The sequence below is a fragment of the Prinia subflava genome, chromosome 21, assembly GCF_021018805.1.
Source record: "Prinia subflava isolate CZ2003 ecotype Zambia chromosome 21, Cam_Psub_1.2, whole genome shotgun sequence".
NCBI lineage: Eukaryota > Metazoa > Chordata > Aves > Passeriformes > Cisticolidae > Prinia > Prinia subflava.
The window spans coordinates 3,706,519-3,725,832 of record NC_086267.1 but is presented as its reverse complement, the minus strand read 5'-3'; the positions used below and the strand labels follow the sequence as shown (position 1 = coordinate 3,725,832).

General features: G+C 46.6%; 2 protein-coding genes across 5 annotated transcripts; one reads left to right on the top strand and one right to left on the bottom strand.

Moving 5' to 3' along the window:
• Positions 1-6,212: 6,212 nt before the first annotated feature.
• TNFRSF9 (TNF receptor superfamily member 9) lies at positions 6,213-10,181 on the bottom strand. Of its 2 annotated transcripts, XM_063417262.1 has the most exons (7): positions 9,592-10,180; positions 9,391-9,513; positions 9,042-9,179; positions 8,496-8,562; positions 8,255-8,391; positions 7,893-8,030; positions 6,213-6,502 (listed from the first exon to the last, which is right to left on the bottom strand). In XM_063417262.1, the coding sequence occupies exons 1-7, from the start codon at positions 9,689-9,691 to the stop codon at positions 6,378-6,380; spliced, it is 828 nt and encodes a 275-aa protein (XP_063273332.1). In that variant the 5' UTR covers positions 9,692-10,180; the 3' UTR covers positions 6,213-6,377. The 2 variants fall into 2 exon arrangements, with proteins under 2 accessions (XP_063273332.1, XP_063273331.1); XM_063417261.1 differs by having other exon boundaries at positions 9,391-10,181.
• An 831-nt stretch (positions 10,182-11,012) lies between these two features.
• On the top strand, positions 11,013-18,441 carry PARK7 (Parkinsonism associated deglycase). 3 transcript variants are annotated; one of them, XM_063417265.1, is made up of 7 exons: positions 11,013-11,151; positions 13,198-13,331; positions 14,033-14,134; positions 14,808-14,867; positions 15,713-15,782; positions 17,243-17,329; positions 17,992-18,441. In XM_063417265.1, exons 2-7 carry the CDS (start codon positions 13,242-13,244, stop codon positions 18,150-18,152), a joined length of 570 nt encoding a protein of 189 aa, XP_063273335.1. In that variant the 5' UTR covers positions 11,013-11,151; positions 13,198-13,241; the 3' UTR covers positions 18,153-18,441. The 3 variants fall into 3 exon arrangements, with proteins under 3 accessions (XP_063273335.1, XP_063273336.1, XP_063273334.1); XM_063417266.1 differs by having other exon boundaries at positions 11,145-11,174; XM_063417264.1 differs by lacking the exon at positions 11,013-11,151 and adding an exon at positions 11,592-11,697.
• The last annotated feature ends 873 nt before the right edge of the window (positions 18,442-19,314 follow it).

The following is a 19,314-nucleotide window of genomic DNA, read 5'->3' as shown; positions in this document are numbered from 1 at the left end:
TAATTTTTTTACTGTGTTTTCTGGCTGCATAATCCCCTTAATCCTTCCTATCAAAGGTTGTTTATTAATTAAATGGAATCTCTGCAGGCTCAGTGATTCACATTTCAGGGCAAATACGTGTATTTAACGGGGGAGGGCTGGCATAGGTCTCACCGGGCAACTTGAGGTTTAAAACAGTTCTTTCAAGGTTGTTTTGTAAATGAGTGTGTGTTCCTTGGCAGTCAGCCGTGCAGGATCTTCACTGTTTGAGAGCTGAGTTCCAGTTTAGCAAAGAATTCCTGCTGCAGGCGTTAACTGATTTCTTTGTGATCCCTGACTGATCTTGACTGGGGTAGAAATCTGTCTCTGGAATGGGAGTGACCGACAGGAGCAGGAATTAACAAAGGTGAAGGAAACAGATGTCAGATCTTTGTCTTGAATGTTTCTTGCTGTAAAGGGATCAGAGTCCTCTTTCCAATTCCCAAGGCATATTTATAATACAAGAGGCTTCTGAAGAGCAGTGAGTCTTTAGTTAGATATCCTTATTCTTTTGCTGTGTATGCATCTTTTATGAGTCAGGATTGTAACAGACAGGACCAGCAGGTCCTTCTGAGCAGAGTCTTCTACATATATTTGGAAACAGAGAAGATCCACCTGTGCTTGGGAGAGTTTAGGACCTGTATCACCAGGAAGAGATATCTCTGATGAGCTCATTCTAGCACAATCCTGTATTTTCTCTTTATGCTCCTGCTTCCAGCTGTGCAGCCCCTGTCCTGTAACATGCAGAAGAACTATCTTCTGGTGAAGGAGAAAAAAGCTGCAGATCTTTGCAAAGAACAACACTCCAACTAGCTTTTAGATGTTGTTTATGATCTTAAAGGTCTTTTCCAACCTAAATGGTTCAGTGGTTCCTGCTCTATATCTCCACTAGTGCTTGTGACAATCCTCCTCCCTTAAGCTGAAGAGGGTGATGGGGAGGTGTTTCTGGCTGTTTGTAACTGCTCAGCTCTGTTCTTGGCCTTTTCAGCTGAGGAAGTGAGTTGATTTTACAAAGCCTAGACCATGTAGTATCCCATCCCAGTGCCCCTGTAGCTTTTCTGAAAATCCTCTACAAGACAATCAGGATTTATGCTTAGAAAGAAATAATCCACTGCCAACCGCCATACGTGGAAATGAGATAAAGTGGGAAGCCTCCAAAGCTACTTTCATTTAGTGCTTGTTTCTGCCACCATACTCATGTTTTATTTATATGGCGATCTCTTTATGTGTCCTTAGGAATGACTGGAAGAAGGTGCAGAAAGTTATATAAGGTCAGCTAATTAGTACTGCCACAGCACAGCAAATCTTTTTGCTGTTCTGTAATTCCCTGGGGCAGATTTAATCACTGTTGAAAAGCACATGGTGTTACATGCTACAGCCTGTGAGAAGTGTTCTGATCATAGCCCACCCCACTGAGGAGAGCACAGGGAGATGCAATGACAAGAGAATATGTCACTGTCATATCCTCTGGGTTCCTGAGCACAGCGCCTGTTCACCTTCTTAAATCCTTTAACTCTCCCATGAAAGAGGAGCAGCTTCTTTTATCAGTACTCCTAAGTTTGATGGAACCATCAAGAATTTCCTGTGCTTACACTTCCACTTCTCTAAGGTAATACATGTACTGAGGTGTGCCACAGCAGGTCAAAAAGTTGCATTTTTAGGTGTGCCTGTAACACTGAAAATGTTGATGGGGGTGTGGGAGTTTGGATCTTTCTGCCCTTGTGATTGTAGCTTGATCAGACAGCTGAACTGCAATGTGCAGCTTCTCTGGAGTCAATAATGTATTTTTCCAACCACTCCTTTCAAATACCTCTTCACTGTGTTTTCCATTCTAGTTTAAGAAAAATAGATTGTCCTTTAGATACTGCAGCAAATACTGTTTTAGGCATGCATGTACATCTACATTAGCACTGTTTTCCTTTTCAAGGTTGCTCTAAAGTTTGTATGAAGGTGACTAAAAGTAGTGTGATACCTTGTTTTTTCTTTTTGTCTTTTTGCTTGCTTACAGGCCTGTTTAGTGCTCTCTTCAGGTCAAATGGCTTATTCTGAATGGACAGTATCAGAATATCAATGCTGTGAATACTAGAAGGATTTTTTTAATATAAATATTTTGCAAGCCCATAGTGTTGTAACTAAAGGTACATTGTCTCTTTTACTTCTCCACACACCTTCCTCTTATTTTTTTTTTCCCAAAATTGGGTTTGTTTTAAACCTGCGGAAGTGTTTGTTAAAGTAACCTAAGATTTGTTTTAAAACTGATTTAAACAGTAACTTGGATATTTTGTTTCAGTTTTGAGTGGCTTGTCTCACTTTGGATTATGTAAACTGAGAGTAGATGTAACAGGTTTAAGGTCCACTGTGTGATAAGTCATCCTTAAATTAAAGTAGGTGTCTTTGTGTGCAATTTTCCATTTGCTAAATCAAATAAAACTTGATTTATTTTCTTGAAACAAAGAGATTAGAACAGGAGAGATCTTCTGTGGTTTCACAGTGTGTTCAGGTGGTGGTTTTTGTTAAAGTACAATTCATTTTGGTTCAGTATAGTCTGATGCTTGACCTGGCAGGCACCCAGGATCTAGAAGGTGAAAGGAAATACAGTAGGTAATATCACACCAAATGGATGTTAGAGGGAAATTCCATTTTTATTGTAGATTGTACTAAAATTTCTGATTACAGTGAGGGCAGTGACAGTATCCAAAGGCTGTTATGCTCAGCTCTGTGTTCTGATGCAGAGCTAACATAGAACCTGTGGGGCAGAGAAACTCTTCCTACAGCCCCTGAGGCCTCCCTGTATCAGGGAAGGCTGAGAGAGGAGCTGAGGTGACACTCGGTAATAAAATAAGACTTCTTGTAATTTTAAGAATGAAACTTACCTTGACTTTTAAACAGGTGACGACAAAAAGTCGAGTGGAGTGGTACAAATTGCCTGTTAATATTTCCTGTGTATTAAGTCTCATCAGAGTGAACCATCTCCCATGAAGGCTTTTGCATCATCTGTGTTAGTATCAGAATGAGTGTCAGAGCAGACTGTGCTTCTGTCCTATGAAGGATCTGATAGAAAGACTGAAAACAAGAAATCATGTCCTGCTTTTAAAGAATTATTTGATGTTTGCATGTTTTAGAGGAGCCACTGCAGTTCCAGAGTCTCTGTCATCCAGAGGTATAAGCACAGGTGAGAAACAGAAACCCTTTTGCTATGAACCTTCTACTTTCCTTGGTCACACAACTCTTGCAAGAAATTACAAAGCCAAGGTGTGTGATGACCATGATTTTAATTACTGATTTTAATTACTGATGTCACTTCCTGTGCCAGGTGTTGGTTCTGGAAGCAATAAAAAAGCAGCAGACTCCTCTGCTTACTCTTATCTTTAAAGAGAATTTTTCTCCTTCTTCCATGCCTTCAGAGCTCTGCTGACATCACTTGGGCCTCTGTGCATGGTCTGGCTAAGAAGACACTTTCTGACTTCCAAGAAAAACAAATGGAAATTCAGAGAGCTTGCATCTGTCCTGTTACCTCATCCTCAGCCACCTGGGCTGCTTGGGAGTCATCAGGGCATTCCCAGTTCCATTTTGCTTGCTATATAAAAAATTAAATGACTGTCAAAAAAAGAGACATGCACGGAAAGCAGAGAACACTTAGAGTTACCATGGAATTACAGAACGATTTGGGCTGGAAGGGACCTTAAAGATCATTTCGTTCTACTCCCCTGCCATGGGCAGGGACCTTACCAATAGATCAGGATGCTCCAAGTCCTGTCCAACCTGGCCTTGAGCAATTCCAGGGATGGGGCAGCCACAGCTTCTCTGGGCAGCCTCTCCCAGGGCCTCACCACTCTTTTAAGAATTTCTTTCTTAACAACTAATCTAAATCTCTTTTAGTTTAAAACCACTCCCCCTTGTTCTGTCAGCGTACAAAGTCCCTCTCCCTGTTCTTTATAACTGCCCTTTAAGTACTGAAAGGCTTCAGTCTCCCTGGAGTCTTCCCTGCTCCAGGTGAAAACCCCCAGCTCTCCCAGCCTGGCTGCAGACCAGGGATGCCCTTGGAGCCTCTTTGTGGGCTCCTCTGGACCACAGGTTCGTCCTTTCCTTGTGCTGAGGACCCCAAATTTGGACACAGCACTCCCATGACGAATGTCCCCCAAGCCTGAAAACAACAAAAACCAGAGACAAACAACCCCCAGCAGCTCTCTTGTTCAAATCAGAATTGTGTAGCCACTTTATCACACTGTTTTCTGCAGATACTTGTGCTGCCACTTCTCCACTGTTAAAGGGAAAAAATGTCCCTGCTGGGTGCTGGCCTGGTGCCACTTGGCCCTGCAGCACCTCCAGGCTGTCCCTTCAGCACCACAGCCTCAGCCCAGAGAAAATGGGAGAGGAGGCAGCAGAGGAACTGAGGCCACCAGAGCTGACTGGGGACAGTCCCTCTGCTCTGGCAGGTGAGGCAAGGTGGTGAACTTCCACTTCCAGCCCCTCAGCTTTTCTTGCCCAAAAAACCAGACCCCACTGAAGATGTGTGTGGTGTAGCATAAAGAACCTCTCACCTCTGTGCAGTGCAGAACTCCACCTCCCATCCCTGTACCTGCCACAACTCACAAGAGCAACCTGTTCCTCAGGTATGGAACAACCTGGGTGCTCAATAAAGGCTCTCTGTGAAGCCAAGATACAAATGGTCCATCAACTATAGGCACCTCTTTTTCACAGCCCTTCTTCTGAATTATGGACAGCCAGGCTTTACTGCTTCCCTGCTTTAATTACCAATAGTGTAAAAGGTACAGTCCTTTTCCCATTCAACCTTCCTGGATAAAAGATTTTTTATAGTGCTCCACTGACAGGCAGGAAGGCTGCTATCCTCTGTGCTAAAAAACAGACAAATTCAGGAAGGCTGGTAGAAATTTAATTGTGATGACAGTGTTTCTTTTAATCCAGTCACTGATGATCAAGGGTGACTAGATATAGTCAATGATGCAAAGGTCACTCTTTGATTTATAAATAGATAGATATATAAATAGTTTGGTGGCTTTTCATGAGTCCTGTTCATGCCTTCAAGTTTGTGATTTTGACGTAATAGTTACTCAGTTCTCATGGTTGAAAGTACCAACCACAGAGAAGGCTTGAGCTAGGGATACAAACTTCACTAGTCAGGCTTCTTATGCCACTTATTTTCTCACTATTTAAACTTGCTATTTTATATTTACTTGTACGTAAGTTTATCAAAATGTTTAGGTGTGGCTTGGTGAAAATGATCTGCTATTGTAACCTGCTGAAGGAAGAGATGGCTTGCCATTGTTCAAATGCAAAATAGTTTTCTCTTGCATTGAAATCAGAGAGGGGAAAATCACCCTTAACTCACATACTGGTGTGTTTTCATTCTATTTCTTGAGTAACATTTACTGAAGTAATAAAACATGTGAGTTCATTTAAACCATGTACATGGTTTAAAATGGTGTTACAAACACCCTGACTCAAACATGCATTTTCTTTTTTCTCAAGACCAAAGTGAACAGTATTTGATCAGAGACACAGATACAGTGTCTGATGTCAAAATCTTTCCAACCTCAGTTACAAAAATAGTACCACAAAGAGATCACACTTACAGTTGCAATGTACATAAAGTCTACATCACTTAAAAGATCAAAGCTGGATGATGTATGGCTGAAGGTGGTGCAGTCCAGCTGCAAAGTTACAGCTATTTCTGAGTTCAAAACCACAGCTTCTCTCAGTGTTTCCACTGCCTCCCTCAAGCCAAGCAGAGCAGCAGAGGCTGCTGTGGAACACTTTGCAGCTCAAGATTTTTATGGTCTCCTTTCCCCTGCACAGGAGGGGTGCAGTGGTGGGTCAGGATCTGTGTCCAGGACTGATGGGGTCAAATGAGCTCCATCTGTATTTGCACACAAACCCCAAGAGCGCTGGGTTTGAGCCAGACTTGGGAGGAGCTGCAGACTCAAGAGGATGTAAGAGACCCTGAGTGTCACCAGTGACTCTACAATGGTTACAGATCTCCTTTTTAGCCTCAAATGCTTTTGGAGTGCAGGTAAATTATGGCTCAGGTAACATTAATGAGTGACTAGGAAACTATTCTGTTTCTGTTAGAGCTTTTAAATGCAGTACTTCTTTGTATATGTAGATCAAGAACCACTTATTAGAAATATCCTTACTCCTAGAGGAAGAAAATCAGCAAACTGTTTTGAGGTTTTTTTATTTTTTTTTAAGAAATATTAAAAAAACACTTTTTCCTCAGTGGCTGGGCTATTTACTGCTCTAACATTCAGATGCTGACACCTGCTCTATTTACATAAACACGTTCTTGTTCTGTGTTCCAAAAGAAAATTCCAATGTGGCTGACTTGGACAGTTCAATTTCTAGTTCACCAGAAGATCTCTGGATTCTGTGGATTTGCCAGGGTCCTGATATTCACCTTGTTCTTCCTCAGGGAAGTGGCAGCTGCAGGCATCATCTTCCTGAACGGACTGTTCAAGTGTGTGCACTGCAGAGCAAGAACAGAACCACAGAATCAAATTAGATTGGAAAAGACCCCTGAGACATTTAGTCCAACCTTTGACCATGCACGTTGTAAAGCAGCCCAGAGCTCTGAGTGTTGTTTCTTGAACACCTTCAAGGACAGTGACTCCACCACCTCCCTGGGCAGCCCGTTCCAATCTTTAACAACCCTTTTTGGGAAGAAATTCCTCCTCATCTCCAACCCTTCTGGGGAAGAAATTCCTCCTCATCTCCAACCTGGTGTAGCTTAAGGCTGTGTCCTCTTGTCCTGTCACTGTTGCCTGGGAGAAAAGACTGATCCCCATCTGGATACAGCCACATTTCAGGGAGTTGTAGAGGGCAAGGTCTCCCCTAGTCCTAATTTTCTTCTGACTAAATAACCCCAGTTCCCTCACCTGCTTCTCAAAGACCTTCTAGATTCTTCCCCAGCTTTGCTGCCCTTCTCTGGACTCACTCCAGCACCTCAGTGTTTCTTGAAGTGAGGGGCCCAGAACTGGACAAATGTCCCCTTTCTATTTCATTTATTCAGCCATTTTATTTCACCATCCCTCACCCATAAACGTCAGGAAAAAAAAAATTCCAAGTTATTCTGTAATCTGAAATTATTCCTCTACACTATGTATATCTGCTAAAACTAATTAATCATACTTTGTTTTCCCTAGTTCAGCAGGGCCTCTGGTGCTCTGTTTGTCATGGCAATGAAAGGAAGAGCAGCAAGAGGGAAATAGATTTTCTGACTGCTGTGGTCTTCTGCATTTAGAGTTACACTAGAAGATTCAGATCTTATCCTTAGGACAGGGAAAAAGAAAAGAAAAGGAGAGAGAACCCCCCCAAAAACTAAACAAACCAACTGTAATTGAATGGAATCAGCTTCATCATAGTGCTGAACTCTTGAGCTTGCCCAGGACTTATCAGCTCTCAGAGGGCAGTGCTGGGTTCAGGCTGGCTCTGCCCCTGTGTAGCAGCACTCCCTGCCTGATGTCCCCTCCCCTGGTGCACCCAGAGCTCCAAGATTCACTCCAGGCCATGTGTGCACTCTGTGAGCAGAGAGAACTCCAAAGTGTTACAGCCACACAGCCAAGGATGGTGCTTGGAAGCAATAAACTGAACTGCCCTTTCACTGGAGCAGCAAAGCTCAGCTGAGTTTTTTCACCTCTCACAAATACTTCACTTCTAAGGATAAACATGCACTTGACCTGACACCCACAGTGCTTTCTGCAATAAAAATTCCAAAACTGTTTCCCTTTCAGTTGCTTCTGACTTACAAGGCCAAAACAAACAAAGCTATTGCAACTACCCTTTGAAAGACACTTAACTTGGATTCCTGACTTCTGTCTAGTTTCAAAAAGAAGAACTGAAGAGTGTATTTATCTTACTTTTCTTGAAGACAGCAGGTAGTTTCTTCTTGTGCCAGACACTGAAGCAGATGCACAAAGGCAGCAGAAACATTAGGCATGACAGCCCAGCCACAGCCAGAGAAATCCTGATCATGTCTGTCTGAACATCCTCCTTCCCTAGGAAATAAATAACATTCTCTAAGAGTATTAACAGAACAAAATTCTGCTGCCCTTGAATAAGCAGAAAACTTTGTCTCCCACTCTGCTTCTGGATCAGTCTGCAACAATGGAAATGCACAGAAGAAAGGACTTTTGCTTTAAATGGAAAGTGAAGGAGCTACAGTATGTTTAAGTAGGTCATAATTCTTTACCTCCATAAGCAATATTATACAATGACTCACCTGGCACAGTGATAGAAAACGGAATTTCATGAGATGTGGTAGGTAGAGTAGTGACTAAAGTGGGATTAACTGAAGGGTGTTTGCAAATGACATCTTTTGCTGGAGTTCCAGGTTCCAGGACTTGGTTTCCAGAGCACCTGAAGGATATTTACAGAAAAATGGGGAAAAAAATTAAAATCCAGCTATGTGTAATAGATGTACCTTTTTGTTGTTGTTGTTTTGTTTTGTTTTGTTTACTTACATTGTCCAGTTTTTACAGGAGCCATTGGGCCGATCATTAAAGGTTCCATAGCGGCAGGTCTGGCAACCTTCAACAGACAAGGACAGGTAAAATTGTACAAAATAAGCATTTAATACACAGCATATGAAACAAAAAAGTATTTTTGCCTGCTTGTACAATGTCAGAATTACTATTTCCTAAGCTGCTCTGAGCATGCAAGGCAAGTCTTTCCCTGCAGCACAGTACCTGGCTACAAAACTGGTTGATTTGGCACAAGATGCCACAAACCATGCCCAGCCCCGGAGTTCCCAGTCCAGTTTCCCTCATGCTGGCAGCCAAGGAGCTGCCATGCAAAGGGAATTAACTGTGCCTGATCTGAGCTGTAGCAGGGCTCAGAGCGTGGTGGGTTTGTCTGCTCCTGAGCTGCTCCACACACATGCAAAGTGTTCAGCAGCAGTGGCAGCTTTTATCTTGCGAGTCCCTTCCTCTGTCTGCCTTCTGTGCAGAGGCAGTGTGTCTGTGCAGGAAGCAGAGGGGTTTTCGGCTGCTGGGGAAGGGTGATCCTACCGCTCCTGGTGCTCTCCTGGCCCACGCCACAGCTGCGGGCACAGTAGGCGCAGCCGTCCCCGCCGCAGCGATAGCCCTCCTTGCATGTGCATTCGGCATCTCTCGTTGGGGAGCACGCCTTTAAATACTGAAACAGTCCTGCAAGGGGAAAACGAGGTTTAGCTTACAGCACTGCCCAGCGCGGTGCAGCAAAGGCTCGGACCTCTGCTCTCACTAAACTCAGGCTGGGGGCTCCAGCGGGCAGCCCGGCAGGCGCGCAGCGTTATCCGGCCGGTGGCGGGTCCGCTCGCCGGGCAGCGCCAGCCCGGGCTCGCCGCTGCCACGGGAGGGCACAGAGGGCTCTCGGTACCTTCGCACCGCCGACACATCCTGCAGCCGCCGCGTCCCGCCGCGCTGGAGAAGGTGCCGGCCGGGCAGGGCAGGCAGGACGCGCCCGCTCCCCGCCCGCAGCCCGCGCTCGCTGCGAACGTACCTGCGGGCAGAGACACGGCGGTCACCGCGGGCCGTGCCCGGAGCGCCGCGCCCCGGCCCGGCCCGGCCCGGGCCTTACCCGCCGGGCAGTCAGCGATGCACGGCAGCGCGGCCGCGGGGCCCGGGCTCAGCGCCAGCGCCAGCAGCGCCGCGGGCAGCAGCGCCCGGCCCGGAGCCATGGCTCGGAGCGGGGCGGCGCGGCCGGCGGGACTGAGCGGGGGACACCCGGCACCGGCCCTTAGCCGCCGCCCCCGGGGGGCCTGGCTGCGTCATCCCGGGGGCGGCGGGGAAACCTGGGGGCGGCGGGACTTTCCGGACCCTCCCAGAGGTGCGACCCCTCAGCTCTGCCGGGCAGCGCCCGCAGAGCTCTCTCAGCAATGCCGGTCAGCGCTCGCCCTTTTCACCGCTGGGGCTTCCCGGTGAGCGCCGCGCGGAATCCCCGGGCGGTGAAAGGTGAGGGGCGGGGCCGGCAGAAGATGCTGAAGCACATGGGCAGGCAGGGACACGCAGCCGGCAGCGGAGCGCCGCGCTGCGGCCACCGGCGTGCGGAACTGCCCCGGCCCCGGGGAGCGCGCACCGGGCGGCACGGGAGCGGCGCGGCCCCGCCCCCTGCACCTCCCCGCAGCCAATCCCCGGGCATGGCCCCGCCCCCTGCGCATAACCATAAGTATTCCCGCGTCTGGCCCCGCCCCCTGCGCATCGCCGCGCATAACCCCCGCAGCCAATCCCCGGGCACGGCCCCGCCCCCTGCAATCCCCGCAGCCAATCCCCGGGCAAGGCCTCGTCCCTCAGCGGGCCCGGAGCGCCGGCAGGAGCAGACCCTCAGGAGAACGCCGAGGAGCGCAGAGATGTAACCGAGAAGCGAGAAGCGGGCATTTCCTCCGAGTGTATGTGCCCGGCACACGGGCAGGCAGAGCAAGGACCGGCCTGTCCAGGGTTTTGAGCAGAGTCCGCTGTGGGCAGCACACAAAGCGCCCCGTAGCGGCAGCTGAGCCCCGCACAGATCCCAGGAGAGACCCCAGCAAAATCCCCCTCTATGACCGGCTTTCCTCGCCCGCTCTGCCGGAGCTCTCGTGAGCCCGGCACGCAGGAGCCAGACCGGGCCTGCCAGCACCCGCGAGCGGGCTTTTACCCAGCGGGGCTTTGCAGTCCTAAAGGTCCCCGTTAACAGCTCTGTCTGTCCTTGAAAACACCGAAACTCCTTAAAACCAGGGACAACACCATCCCTGAGCCACAGCCATTCCCTGTGCACCGTGAGCCTCGGGAAAAAGAAGCGCCGGGCAGACGCATCGGGCAGAGGGCGCAGAAGAGCAAGGCTCGGTTCTGCTCGGGCCGTGCGGGGCTGCCGAGGGGCAGCGGCGGCAGCGGCAGCAGCAGCAGCGGCGGCGGCAGCAGCAGCAGCGGCGGCAGCAGCAGCAGCAGCGGCGGCGGCAGCAGCAGCAGCAGTAGTAGCTCGGTTCGCGGTCGCGCCGCCGTAGGAGGTGACTCTTGTCACGGCCGTGGGTGTTCGAGAGACCGTGAGAACAGCGGAGCGTTCCGGCAGCGCGGGCGAGCGGCGGGGCCGGGCCGGGCGGAGCGCGGGCGGGCCCGGGGCGTGTCCGGGGCGGGCCCTCCCAGAGCCGCCCGCGGCCCCGCTGAGGTGAGTTCTGGGCTGTGGCCGCGGTGAGTGGTGGCTGCCGCCGCTGCGGCCCCGCGGGCCCGGAGCAGAGCGCCCCGGCGGGCCGGGGGTGCCGGTGTGGGCGGAGGGCTCGGCGGCCGGGCGGGGTTGCGGTGCTCGGGCGGGGTTGCGGTGCTCGGGCGGCCGCGTTGCAGGGCCCGACCCCCCCCGCCGTGGCCGTGAGGCGGCCTCGGCCCGGGCACGGCCCCGTGCCGGCCCTGCTGCCTGGAATGGCGCCGCGTCCCGAAAAGAAGCGATGGGAACGAGGGGATGCGGCCTTTCCAGGCGGGCTGGCTGAGCTGGAGCCTTCAGCCGTCCCCTGCCTGTGAACAGCGGGCGCTGTGGCCGGGACACTGAAGGGTGTGATTCTTTTTTTTAAAGCCACTCTTGTTAGGGTTCCTGATTCGATGCATGTCCCCATCTCCAGAAAGGCACGTGTACCCACGCAGGGCAGTGCGCTTGGCTGATAGGTTTGAGGCGGCCTGAGCTGGCACTGAGCAGCAAATGGGAGGCTGGCATTTACTACGTGTAGGTAGCTTGTTAAATTACTTGTTAAATGAAGTTGCTGTTAGGTCTGTGTAACTTGGTTCTGCCCTCTCAAAAGCTGTCTTTCCGTAATAGTGGGACAGCTATTTACATCTGCACCCACACGAAGAACAGTGCTAATGCTCAAGAGTTTGGCAGTGTTGTACAATAACAGAGATATTATAATAATGTATAACTATGGAGAGACTGCATTTTGCAAAACTAGGAAAAAGAGTCAGGATCAGATGCCTGCTTTCATCTAAAGAATTAATGAAAGGAATGCAAACTGATCTAGACTATTTTTTCCAATAAAAAGCAGAGCATTTCTGCATGATGGCTATTCAGGTAGTTTTTTGCTAATCAGATTCATATGAAAATTTTGCAGAATCAATGTACCCTCAAGACAAGCTATTAAGAAGCTCTGGATTGTCCTGAAGTTGTTACTAATACCTTGATTTGTGTACTTGATCAGTGGGCTTTGCATTGACAGTACATAAAGCTGCCCTAAAAGTAGGATTTGACACAGTGAATTATTCTGCTTGGGCTGGTTCAGCATGCTGAAAACAATTGAAGTTAAAGCAAGGTCAGAATGATTTTATTTTGTGTAGGCACCTAGATGTGCATCACATTTTATGAAGGGCTCCCAGGTACTATGTGCAGTTTTAGATGGAAAGTCCCCTTCATAGGACAAAAATCTCTTATCCTCTAGAACAGTAACCTGTGAAATGCCTTCTCACATCACAGATGCTTTCAGACTTCTCTCAGACCTGTATGACTTAGTGGGTATTTTACATTATGTAAAGTTATTTTAAATTAACCTTCAAATGAATATTCAGCCATTCACCTCAACTTGAATTTAGAAGCTAAAAAAAAAACAAACCGTCTTGAGCCTGTTTTTTTTTTTCCATTTGCTAAATCCTGTGGTCTGCTCCCCCATCACACATGTGCACATGTGTTTCTTCCCCCACAAAGTTGCGAAATAACCCAGAGAATCTCGGTGAGATTTTGCAGGGGCACTGGGGGAGTCACTGTTAAGTCACAGGAAACTCCTCATGAGGCATTGCTGTGTGGAAACTGAAAACCAGACATGAGGTCAAAGCTCATGCAAGCCCTTTTTGTAAGTGCTGACCTGGGTAGGAGTCAATGGTCTTGGAATGACTGAGGGGATGAAGATTGAAAACAGCCCTGCCACCCACCCTGAGCCCCTCTTGGCAGACAGGTCATGCAAGCTCTTGGTTAGGCCAGGCTTTCTCTTCTGGTGCATTTGTGCTGTGCCTCCCACCTGCACAACTGCCTTAACCTTTTAATAATCACACTGCATTATTTTTATAAAGTTCCTTAGTTAAAAGGGATTGCTATGAATATTGATTTAAGCTAGTGAGCTGTTTTGAGGTGGTTTAAATGAATGTGCAGAAGTACAAATTACTGCTCAATCTCAGCATGAGGGAGGATTTGTGTGAGGGGATTTGCCTTCTGACCATATTGTCTTTGTACCCTCCTCAGCCCCTTCCTTCACAAGCATCTCCCTGACAGCAGCCCCTCAAGACATGGCCTCGAAGAGAGCACTGGTGATTCTGGCTAAAGGGGCAGAGGAAATGGAAACTGTGATCCCCACTGATGTGATGAGAAGAGCTGGGGTGAGTATGCAGACAGTGAAAAATCTTTGTGAGTGCCTGGTCACGGGGAAATCATTGCCTCAAGTTGATGTTCACTGCCAGGAATTCAGTGTGTGGTCTGTTGTGTGAAAATTTACCCTCATCACCTCACTGGTTAGCAAATATTTGTGCCATGCACCTAATTAGCATGTCTGACAACTGACATTTATTGGTAACCTTTCAAAATACAAGTCTAATGTGGACTAGAGCAAATGTTTCAAGTAAATCCAAGTCTGTCAGAAAACACAGCTACTTTCATTCAGAGTAACTGGAAGCGCCTCTTTTGTAGGGGTCAGAAAAGCTCAGTACATTACAGCTCATGACATTGCACAGCTTTTCTTGAGCTGCTTTTGAAATTCAGTTATTAACTACAGTTCTGGCTGTTGGGATTCCTCACTCTGTTACTCTTGCAGCTGTAGGAGGACACTGTTATAATCTCATTAGGAATGAAAATAATACTTTAAATAAACACACCAACTTCACTTACATGGAAATGACTGAAATAAAAATGACCTTCTCCCACCACCTTTGTCATTCCATCACTGTGCTCCCCATTTTGGCTGTCATAAGAGCAACAAGCTCTCAGTACAGCTTTGCTTGTTCTGTGTACTACTTAAGAACTAACATACGAGAAAAACACTGCAAATTCTTGTTTGGTAATAATTTATTTGTTCTCCTGTTAGATCAAGGTGACTGTTGCAGGCCTGACAGGAAAAGAACCAGTGCAGTGCAGTCGAGATGTCTTCATTTGTCCTGATGCCAGTCTGGAAGATGCCAGGAAAGAGGTTGGTCATCCCCCTTCTCTGATACAATGGCCAGCACAGTTTTTCTCACAGTTTCTGGGGTGAATTTGGAAAGCTTATGCATTGCCTTTGGACATGTGCTGCACGTTGTGTTAACTCTGTGTAGCAGTGAATTACAGAGCTGCACATCCTGCTGTGCCTCCCTTCAGTGATATCCTGCTTCGTGGCCTGCTAGGTTCAGACAGATTTCCTAATTCTGCCCAGGTATTTGTTTTTGCAAAGCATCAGTCACAGAGCTTTACTTTTCCAATTAGTTGGCTCAACAAAATACTGTGATTTGGACCAGCTCACAGGCTCTGATGGGAAGCTAAATAAATATTACAGTTAGACCTGAACAGTAAGGCTGGAGCAAAACCACTTGTCTTTACAGCACAAGAGCTGTCACTTGCTGAAGCTTTTAAGTGCACTAGGCTTAAAAGTCAGTTCTGTGAGAGACTTAATTGTTAGTAGGCTTTTCCTGGAACAGGAAATAATAGGTTTTTTTCATAATTGAAACTGGTTTTCTGATCATAAGTGTTGTTCAGTGGAAGAAAAGGTGGATTTCCTTGCCACTTGAATCAGCTGCAGTGGTCTTCAAACAGTGTAATGTATATAAACTGTGTAATGTATCCATCAGCCTCTCTTCAACAGAACAGGTTTATCTTTCTTTGTTTAGGGGCCTTATGATGTTGTGGTCCTGCCTGGAGGGAACCTTGGAGCTCAAAACTTGTCTGAGGTAAAGTTCTGACATTTTAAAAATCCATGGGCATTCTCTTGAGTAGTGGGGTGGTCAGCACTTGCTTAGTAATCCTGCAGATTCAGTTCAGCATCTGAAAATTCTCTTCTGAATGAATCAGTAAATTAATTGTTAATGGTCTTAAACCTTGTAATTATTTAGGTGGGACAACTGGGTACATTCTTGGCCATGAGTACCTAGTAAAGCAGAATAAAAATGGAGAAGTGTTGTGGATTTTGGAAAGATCTCTGTTCATACTCATGTGAAGATGAAATGGTTGCAAATGAAGATTTGTTGCTGAGACACAAAAGTGTCCAAACCCAAGGGACTCTGCTCCTTTGCAGAATTCTCTGTCTCAGTTGCAGTGGTGGTATGAATTCCTTGTGGAAGGCAAGCAGACAAACAAATTGATCTATCAAAGAGGATTTAGGTGGTACCTCAGAGTTTGTAAGCCATGGAGTATGAGACAAATATCCAGTATAAATCTTCTTAAGAATGATAGAGACTGTCTGGAGATATCTTATGAATACTATTTTCTGTTGGTCCTGTATTTTCAAATGACAGTTTTATATGGCCGTGGGTTAAACATATTTAAACATATTTGGGTCAAGTACTTCCTTGCAGTTCCTTCTGATTTCCTTCCTCTTTCTTCCTGGGGCAAGTTTGTCTTGGTTTCAGTTTTTCTCCCTCTTAATGTTCTCATTGTGCTCTGTCCTGAGGCAGGGAGGGAAAATTCCAGTTGTTTTTCTGTACAAAACATGTTTATGAAATTTCAGTGAGAACTGTTTCAACCATGCTTCAAATAACCAACCCCAAACAATGACTTGTGATGTTTCCTCATACAGTCTGCTGCTGTGAAAGACATTTTGAAGGATCAGGAAAGCAGAAAAGGCCTGATTGCTGCAATATGTGCAGGTGGGTTAACAAGGTGTCCTGCTTTGTAAAGCATTTGGATATTTTGAAGGAGGATGAAGACAATTTCCTGTCTTAGAAATCTGTGTTTCTGTAATTAGTACTGGGAATTTGTGCCTCTCTCTCTCTATATATACGTTTCAGCATCTGATTTTTTTTTACATTTTATGGCAGAGAAATCTCTAAAATAATTGTGAACACTTATCTTGCAAGTTCTGCTTGTTATCTACTTCCTTCTAATCAGTTGTGTTACTGTCTTTAAAATAAAAAGTGAAAGGTAGTGTGCTAGGATTTATTTTAAAAGTATGTGCTTATTCTGGTGAGCTTTCTGCAAGTATAGAGCACTGGCAGAATGTCATCACTGTAAATTCATCTCACATAACCACTCCTGCCCTTTAGCTTCAGAAAGAAGGCCAGGAATATAGAATTACAGTCTCACCCTTCCTGAGCTGCAGCAAAAAATGGACTTGGTTTGAGGAGAGGGTTGTCTGCTTACATAATCTGCACAGCTTGGTGTCCAGATCATGAACTTTGTAAGATTTGTGGTTTAAAAAGCAAGGTGAAAAATTGCCAACACTGCAACTGAAGGCTGGTCTGGGGACCTGAAGCTGAGAGTGAGGAGAGAGGTGATGAATGCATAAAAGGCAGTCAGAGTGTGTTCCAGGAGGGGATTTTCACTTTTGTTTTGGGTACATTTCCAGGGGATTTTCTGCTTTTCTTCCTCATTTAGGTGCTAGGCACACAGAGCTGTGAACATTCCTCAGCTTGGCAGTGACACTCTTCTGCTTCTTTATCTGTGCCTCCTGCAGAACAATCCAAATCCACACGTGCCCAGTAGAGCTCATTCCAGCTGAACACAGAGAGGGGATTTCCTGTACTAAATCCAGAATGAAACAAATGAACAGAAATGAAACTCATGTCAGACAAATCCTTCAGTTTCTTTTGGAATTCCCTTTAGGATTTCCTATCTGATGACTTAGCACTTCTTGACACAAATTCTTTCCTCAAGTCAGGCTAAGGAGGAAGTGTGAGAAGAAAAGAGAAACTCTTGAAACCAAAAACTGAACATGATCTGTCCAAAATACTGCTTGGCACACAACTGCACCATGTAGAGACTTGCTCAAATGAAATCCTATCTGCTAAGTCTCTAAATTCAAGGTTTAACAAGATTGTAAAGTAATTGTAGGTAGTTAATGTTCAGATTGAAATGCAGACCTTTTGTTTCTTAATGTCAAGCAGTTTTAAATGAAATGTCTGGAAGTCAAAGGCAACACAGTCATGGGTGGGAAGTGTGAAGTGTAATGTGAGAGCTCTTTGCTTCAGAGCTGGCAGCAGTTTTTATAAAAGGCAGTCTGTCCACAATGAGCTTTGACTCCTGGGGGTTCTAATGCCCAAATTTCTGTTTTTATAAGTGTTTGTAGCAGAGGGCAGTTCCTCACTGGTGCAACTTCGTGTTCTTACAGGTCCTACTGCCCTTCTGGCACATGGGATAGGGTATGGAAGCAAAGTCACAACACATCCTTTGGCCAAAGACAAAATGATGAATGGAGGTATGTTTCTGTCCAAATCCTTCTCAGATTTTTTTAACCTGAATACACAATTTAAAGAAAGGAAAAGAGCTTTTTTATCTTATTTCTCTCACTGAGTTGAGTCTGTATCACTAGAAAATAGAGGGCTCTACTGACATTCTCATCCTTGGGGGAATTGTGCTGCTGCTGTCATGTTGGGAGCATTTATCCTCCTGAGGCTGAGCCATCTCTTGCCCCTCTGGTTCTTTGCCTCAGTGGTGCCAACAGCAGACTCTGGGAGCCCTTTCCCACTCTCCTGGTTGCTTTGGTTCTGTGGAGCTGATGACTCCACACTTCTTTCTCCAGCCTAAGGGAAGGCATGGTGAGTGTTAGGAGGGTCATTCTGTTAGCATTATCGAGGCTGGAGGTGAGCAGATGGGCTCCCCCAATGTTTTCTGCATGCATTTGGAAAAAAAAGCAATTTGTGCACAGCTCCCCAGGAGCAACCTGACTCCAGAAGGAGCCTCACGGGAGCTGCCGGGCTCAGTGAGCGCCTCCTGAGGAGCTTCTAAAGCCAGAGGGGCATCCCCACATGTTGGGAATGAGCTCCCAGAGGCAGGGACGAGCTGCAGGGGGGCAGTGCTGAGCTCCTGGTGCCCTGTGGGCACAGTGCTGGCGCTGACCCTGTCCCTGTTGTCCCCAAGCACACTACTCCTACTCGGAGAGCCGCGTGGAGAAGGACGGGAACATCCTCACCAGCCGCGGGCCTGGCACCAGCTTCGAGTTTGGCCTGGCCATTGTGGAAACGCTGCTGGGGAAGGACGTGGCTGAACAGGTGAAGGCACCTCTCATCCTGAAAGAGTGAAATCCTGGGGACTAGGGCAAGTTTAGATAGTCTTACCCTTTGTAGAATAACTGTAATGTGCACTGTTGTAAATACACTTTAATTGTGGGTGAAATTAGTAACTGTACTTACCTGAAATGGGATAGCTTGACAAGCCAAAGGTCTTCATTTCTGGAAAAAAGATCCTGTTAGCAAGAAGCTTCATCACAAACAAGCAGCCAGCACTTAATAATCCTAAATAGTTCTTGGATGGCATTTAAAAATCACATGGAAAAATGTTTGCTGAGTAAATAAAAATGCAGCATCCCTACTGGTGTCTTGTTCCTTTCTGTGTTTTCTCCCAGCCCAGACCCCTGAAACCTTTTTACCACCATGTGCTATTCAAAACAACATCTGTTTAAATGCTCACACAGTTTTTCTGAAGTCCAGGCTGAAATGAGAAGGTGGCCAAGCACTGGAAAAGCTCCCTAGGGAAGTGGTCATGGCCCTGGGCCTGCCAGCATTCAAGAAGTCTTTGGGCAGCACTTCTCACAACACTCCTCTTGGCTTTGTGATTTAACTTTTAGGTTGCCCTGTGTGGAATCAGGAGTTGGTTTTGATGACCTTCATGGGTCTCTTCCCACTCAGGATATTCTCTGATTTCATGACATAGATTATTAAGTAACCTAGAATTAGTTAAAACAGTTTTTAATTTCTTGTGTACAAATAAGGCAAATAACTAGTATTAATTTTCCAAACGTGTTGGAACTAAATTAAAAGTGTGAATATTCATACCTTGTCAAGCACCCCAGAGTTCATGCAGGTTGAACATGATACCTTGAAATTTATCTTCTGCATTAAGTGATTGCAGATCCATTGAGCTATTTGGGCAGCTAATAATCAGCATAAAACACGAGGTCTGGATTTGGTGAAATGCCACAGGTAGCAGTGCTTGTTCCTGCTTACTAAAAATTGGAAGTTGCTACAAGCCTGGCTTAAGTGAGCCTTTGTCAGTTCAGAGGAGTTGCAGGACAGGTCTCTGGAGGAAGTAATGGAGCTGTATTCCCATGAGAATTAAGAACTTGGCAGCAATTTCCATCTTTGCTACCTTTCACCAAATCATTCTGCTGTTGCCTGGCTCTGTCAGCAATCCTGCTTAAGGATGGCACCTCACTGGACTCTGAAGTTACCCCAGCATCTGGAG